Source organism: Cyclopterus lumpus, chromosome 14, assembly GCF_009769545.1.
Source record: "Cyclopterus lumpus isolate fCycLum1 chromosome 14, fCycLum1.pri, whole genome shotgun sequence".
NCBI classification, from domain to species: Eukaryota; Metazoa; Chordata; class Actinopteri; order Perciformes; family Cyclopteridae; genus Cyclopterus; species Cyclopterus lumpus.
The window spans coordinates 18,079,267-18,086,165 of NC_046979.1; the positions used below are offsets into that span (position 1 = coordinate 18,079,267).

The following is a 6,899-nucleotide window of genomic DNA, read 5'->3' on the forward strand; positions in this document are numbered from 1 at the left end:
CATCATCTACTTTTACTTTGTGCTGCTTGAGCTTAAATCTTGCTTGATCAGATCAACTGAGAAAGCTTTGAAGTGAGAAATAAAAACTCCTGTGATCCATTTTCTAAGTCAGATCTAAGTTTGGCCAGATAAAAAAAATGCAATGTTTTGCCTTGATCAGAACTAAAAGCATTAATGTTTTTCCTGAAGGCAGACTAGAGCCAATTGAAACACATTTCTAGCCAAAAGAACAACCTGATATTAATGTTGTTTAACTTGCTAACACACAATATAATACCTTGTGTTTAGAGTGCATGTAGAAATGAAATCTCTCCTTAAGGAAAAAGCACCTGCCTTTAAATATGGGACAGACTTGGATAATGGTTTGTTTTCTTAATTTCAACACAGGGCTTCCATATATAACCGTACCATACCGTGATATATTAAAGCCTGCTTTAGTAACATTTCCGTCAGTGGTTCCCTCACACATACCGCTCGTCTTTTCCAGCCACCCAAAAAGTCTTGATACAAGGTTTTTTGTTAAGAGCATCTTTTATCTAATCATTTAAAAGAGAAATGGAAATGGCATAACTGCACCACAAGGCTGTCTGGGAGATGTCATAAATCATCCTTTATTGAGCCAAATGTGACTTAAGTGCTTCCGTGTAATTAGCACAGTGACAGCCAGTAATAACTTTCAGATGAAAACCTGCCCCTTTCTTTGAATCCATTTCTGTACTGAACACATCATAATCTCACAAATGCACACACATAAAGGTGGAGGCCAAATGCCAGCAGGTTCAGGAGCGAGCTGAGATGAGGGAGCAGGATCTCAGTAGCCGGGTGACTTCGCTGGAGGACGCCGGGATCCATACTGAGAGCCAGGTGAAGGAACTGAAGGAGACCATCTTTGAGCTGGAGGACCAGGTGGAGCAGCAGAGGGCCGTCAACTGCCACACCAACCAAGCCGTGCTGGATATGGAGAGTATGTCCTTTTCACTGGCTGTTCAGTTCTCTGTGTGTGTTTTTAACCTGCAGTCGCAAATGTCATAAAGGGAAATGAATCAGTCGGGGGCCGATTGTTTAGTTGTGAAGGCTGCGTTTGATTACTGTGATTCTGTCCTGACTCTACAGTACGTTACACCTGCGGCTCTCAAACACCTTGAATAATTTGTCATTACAGATCTTGTCAAAAAGCTGGAGGAGCAGAAAGCTGAAGCAGACCGACAACTGAAACTCTTGAGTAGACGGATTAAGGTAAGGAAGCTTCGATATGAAGACCCATGAAGTTCATAAAGCATCTGTGGTGATCTGAAATCAAAGCAGTTAGGCCATCACAGGCTGAAGACAATACAGTTGTAAACAAACAAAAAGGGTTAAGCTTGTTTTAAAGATGACATAGAAGAAATGGCCAAAAAGTGTTTTATGTTTCAGTTGCGTATCAAAAAGTCAGTTTTGAAGTTTTTATGCCTTTTTTTTTTTTTTTTTTTTTTTTTTTTACTGCCGGGGGAAAATAAATGACATCTATTGAACTCAATCAAGTGACCATAGCGATCGTCCTCTCTTTACTTGCCATCCCTCGAAACTACGGGGGGGTCAGTGAGTGAGTGATACTCAAAAGATAACTTTAGGTGGAGGGCTGTACCACTTTAAGGCTGGAAGATGTTCTGGTGCTCATTTCTTTTCTTGTCATTTTGCCAAAATGTTCGACCTTGGAAGCATCTGTTCACCGAGTATTATTTCAGTAGCATCCAGGTGGGCTGTTCAAACAGGCAGCTATGTATTCTTTTTGTATTCCCCCATGAACATCACCTTTTTTGTTTTCATTTTTTCTTTTTGTTAGACTTTATTTTAGGAGCACTCGATGTTGACGTCCAATTAAATCCAAATTGTCCACAAACGGTTTGTCTGTCTGTATGAGTTTGCATGTGTCTATAATTGTGTCTTCCTGTATAGTACACTGTACATCCATATGTTTGTGTCTTTAGGACGAAAAAGAAGAGTGGCGTCGGTTCCAGGCGGACCTCCAGACGGCGGTGGTGGTGGCAAATGACATCAAGGTGGAGGCTCAGCAAGAGCTGCGTACACTCAGGAGGCAGCTGCAGGAGGAACAGGCCCGCAGTGCAAAGCTTTCGACAGACCTCGAAGCCCTGCAGGGTGTCAGGTACCATGTCCACAATACTCTCTTTCCTTTTTTTAAGTTTCTCCCAACTCCACCAATCACCCACTTCCCCTGTTTAGCATCGGGCTGCTGTTCCTTTCTCTCTGAACACAATTTCGACATGAGATACCTGCCAGAGTCTTGCCACATCCCCATCCACTGTTTTTAACATGTGACACAAACAGTCATATATCATCATTTTAACCCTCAAGAATCTCTTGCTTAAGAGGTTTCCAAAACTCTTATCTGTTGTCAAAGGAGGATAACATGTTGACCTGGATGTGTTTAGTGTCCAGACATTATTCAGTTCATATCTCGGTATTTCACAAGATGAAATCCTTGGTTTAGGTTTCTGGGATTTGTCAGACTCTGGTGGTAAATTAGCAGTCTCCTGCAGTATTTCCCTCTGTGTATTCTACTCCTTTAAGCTGCTGCCCTCTCTGTCCCCCTCTTCCACACTGAGCATTGCCCTGTAGTAACATTCAAACTTCACAATAAACTACAGAATATTCATAAGAGGAAATTATTATTACCTGAGAAGGCAGAGAAGCTGCTTTTGAAGTGTTTTACAATGCAACACAAAAGCCAGTGAAGCTCTGTCAATATTTCACGCCAATGTATCATACTATTTAAGATTGACTGTAGTGTTATTGCACTGTGGCCATGCAGTTATGTGATTGATTTACTTATAGAGAGCGTTGCATTGGTTTGTGTGTGGGTTTACTGTGTGTATATATACATATTTATAAGTGTTTTTGAGCGTGCAAATGCCATGGTGTTTTTGACAGTGTTGTCCCCTTTCATTATCATGCCAGGTCAAATATTTCCTGTGGCAAAGTCTGCTTAGAGTTGCTACTGTACAGCTCTCTGTTTATTTGTTTGGCCGGTCATGGTATCGTGCTTAAAGCGAGCAAATAATCTCCAACCGATTCCACTTGAAAACTACTCAGTCGTACTATATCACCTCATAAACCTCATGAGAGCAGTTTTAGTGTATACGAAATATTTGGTTTAAAACCAAATATGATTTCAAAGATGTCATGCAGTCCTCGTCAATTACTATGACTTTACTAGTTTGAGACCGTGGCTAAAGCAGCAAACCTTCCCCGAGATTAGCCGTTGCGCCGCGTCCGCTCCCCACCTCCAGCAGCCCCCTGTGACGACCCTGTCAAAGATGCCCCTCTGACAAGCCTCCCTATGTAAAGTCCAGGTAAGTTCCCTGCCCTGTCAGCCCTCTCTCGGTCAGCCTGCATCCCCCTCCTCTGTGTGCTGCTCACTGACCTTCCTATCTGTGTTTGGCTTCGTGTTGCTGCTACAGCCTGTCCGACTGTCTGTCTTTCTGTATGCCGGCTGATTGCACCTTCAGGACTGTCTTACCTTTCTGGTTTGCTTTGCCTCGTTCTTTAAACCTGCCGTTCTAGTAGATGTATCTGGTGCCACCTGCTGTTCTTTGAATGAATAACCCTCTTACGTTTTTGGTGAGATTAGCAGGATGGGCTGTGCGGCATGACTGGATTAAAATCTATGCATCATGTGCTCAGATACATTTGCATAGCGTCTTTATCACCGAGTGAATTAGTCATACTAGACATTATGAGTGACCTTATTGATTCTATGAAGTATGCATGGAATGGCGTTTTTTTTTAAAGTGCCTCATAATAGCAATGTTCAGAAGAAATGTAAGATTTTAGGATTTGCTGCACATGTACAATGCACATATAGAGGCATGTTTAAATACAGTAGTTCATCTTCCTTCCTCTTTTCTTTTCAGATTAAGCACCGGAGCCACTTTTGATACCAAGACGGCAGTAGAAGGGCACTAAAGAAGTGCCCTCCACCGCGTGAAGACAGTGTTATCGTTGTACTTATTTGCTTTCTGTGTCATTCAAAATGTAATGTGGTCTCATTCAGAGCCACAGTGACCAGTGGAGACGCAGTACACAGCGAGTCTCGTGATACAGAGTCTGGCTTCGATTTCTTTACATGTCTTATGAACCCTTTCAATAATAGTTCTGTATTTTTCTTTCTCAATTAATGTATTCTGTGTTTTTACATTTCTTGACCCAAGTTAAAGAAACGGAAGACTCTTCTTTCATACTGTGCAAAGCTGATTTGTGCCTTTTTAGAAACTTGATATGGTACAGTAGAGGGTAATAATCTGTTACATAAAGCCCCAGAACAAAGTCCGACTGAAGAACATAACATCAGAAAATCATAATTTCAAGGCAAGAGCAATGCAGCAGAATTGAGTCGAGTTGATATTATTTAAAAAACAGTTTTTATACTATTTCTTTATCAGTCAAATTACTTTCACTTTAACGTCTGTCTGCTTACTTTAAAACTTGACATTTCTGATCTGTTAAACAAAACAACAACTTTAATTTAAGATATAAGTTTGGTCTTTGGTACTGAATGAAACTGAATGCAGTATCACCAATTAGCCATTAGATGGCAGTATGTAACACACAATTACCAACCAGATGTCATCACTGGACATACTGGTATCATTTGCTCTGTTACTGTTTGTATATGTATTTTGACACAATACATAAGAATACTGTGCAACAGATTTCTTAAATGATTATTTTTCCACTGTCAGATGAGTTGAACTCATTTTCTACTTTTCAGCAACATTACTGACAAGTTAATATAGAATCAAAAAAGTAGACTTGTTAACTGAACCTCAAAAGGACAAACCTTTGACACTTGTCCATCAATAATCATATTGAGAGATTTCTTCAGCATCCTTTTGTGAGTGTGATGTTGCTCACTTTAAAAGATACATCACTTATCACAAGGTTGATTTATTTCACCTTTTGAGCCAAACCCATGTACACAGTATCCTGTGTTGTTGTGATATGATGGCATATTGCAGGATCTCAGGTTTCATTTAGAGAAGTTCAATTTGTATTAGAGAAATTCAATCTGTGCATATTTTATGAAAAGCCATACTGTTTTACCAGATGATAAGGTACTGGTGCTCAAAATGTAAACATTTGGATATGCTCAAAAATACCATCTGGAAAAAACCCAGATGGTAGCTGTGTAATATGTAATTTTCTGTCTATGGTAAAGCCATTTACTGAACAATACAGTGAATGTGTTGTTAATTTATTGTGCAAAGAAAGACAAGAAAGACTGGTTCTATGCCTGTGAAAGAATACATTAAAGTGTACCGTATATCTGTTTGACTGTTGCTCATTAGGCAAATGAATAAATGACATTACACCAGTCCGACTGTGGTCGTGTCTCTTTCAGTTCACACTCTCTTGAGGTAAGTTGAGTGCAATGTTTAAGAAACAAATTCCTTACTTGTCATTCATCACTGATAGACGGTCCAACCCCCCTCACTCACTGTAGCCTGGAGTCCAATGTCCAACGGGGGGCAGTGGGTACAACGTGCCTTGATGACCGTTGATCATTAGTTATTGACAGTTCTCCAGTTCAAACTTTGTTCACATGATCTTGTCAATGCACGGAGTAAACATCTTGTATTGAGGACATTCATTTGTACTAATCAGCAGAAAATCTCATCAAATAAATAGTGAGGGGTTTTGAGTCTCATCTCCAGTTGACAGATTCAGATTCTCCTCTCCACAGGTGTATGCCATGTATATGTCTCGACACCGCAACCCTGTTCATTCTGTCTGTTAGGTCCCAAGGTGATGAGGTGAGGGTGTCCGACTCCGACATCAACCGTCATTGGTGCGGCATCTCCATGATCCCGACCACAACCTCCGACGCAGGTGGAGATGCCGACTCAGAGCCCGAAGCTACTGTCAAATTCCTCATTAAGTCCTTTGATACTGTTGGACAGAGTGAGCACACACACACACACACACACAGCAGTGTAACTATAGAGGAGAACAGCTGGTCATTTTTCTCCAGCGAAGTCATGTGTAGTTCATTATCTTGGAGTCTGCGTGGCCTGGAATGACCTGCAGGACAGTGTCAACAGAAATGGCACATTAGAGGCCTCATAAAGGTAGACTTTGGCAGAAGAGTTGTATTGGACATAGCATATAATCAAAGTATAAATCAACAATAATCTGATCCACAAAATGAATGCTGACTGTGTGTACTGGATACTACAAACTACAAACAGATGTTTAGTATGAAAAGAGTATTTGATGGCCAAAAATGCTGGTTTTAAATACAGTTCTCTCCTTGCTTCTTCTCTTTTTTTTTTTTTTTAAGCCATACTGAGCGTGAGTTGTTGTCTTTCTGCCTCACATTTCTCTTTCTGGACAATAATCAATGGGTATATGATCTTGTCTTTCAGATGGAGCAGGCCACACAGTTCAGATGCATTCCTCTCCAAGAACACCGCTGAGTGGGATCCCCGTACGCACTGCACCTGCTGCTGCTGTCTCCCCCGTCCAGGTACACACCAAGATAGTGGTCCTGTCCAGATGTAACATAAGAAAAACTTCCGACAAGCGATTCACTGTTTTCACACTCTGATGTGATGAGATCTCTGTTCTGTTTTATATTCTTTTAGAGACACACGTACATAAAGCCGCTGTCAAAGACACTAGAAAAAAGAATCAACCACGGAGAATTCTCTCATCATCATGGTATGTCACACAAATGTGGTTTTAGCTGGAAGTCATGGTGTTTAATTGACATGTATAACCATAATTAATTTATGATTTCGATTGAAGGGCCTCGCACACACTGCTTTTAGGTCAATGGACAGCCAGCCAAAGTGCTACTATGAGTCAGTTCCTTTAGAAATGAGCAAGGCTGAAATGTTTAC

General features: G+C 40.8%; 1 protein-coding gene across 6 annotated transcripts in view; it reads left to right on the forward strand.

Annotated features, from left to right (window-relative positions):
- Nucleotides 1-6,899, forward strand: part of specc1 (sperm antigen with calponin homology and coiled-coil domains 1) — a 64,511-nt gene that overhangs the window by 36,022 nt on the left and 21,590 nt on the right. For 5 of the 6 annotated variants that reach the window (XM_034549569.1, XM_034549572.1, XM_034549571.1 and 2 more), the window contains 6 exons: nucleotides 757-964; nucleotides 1,163-1,236; nucleotides 1,968-2,143; nucleotides 5,795-5,958; nucleotides 6,423-6,523; nucleotides 6,642-6,717. In XM_034549569.1, the coding sequence (XP_034405460.1) occupies nucleotides 757-964; nucleotides 1,163-1,236; nucleotides 1,968-2,143; nucleotides 5,795-5,958; nucleotides 6,423-6,523; nucleotides 6,642-6,717 (799 nt within the window). The remainder of the gene's footprint in view (nucleotides 1-756; nucleotides 965-1,162; nucleotides 1,237-1,967; nucleotides 2,144-5,794; nucleotides 5,959-6,422; nucleotides 6,524-6,641; nucleotides 6,718-6,899) is intronic. The other variant, XM_034549573.1, reaches the window with a different exon arrangement.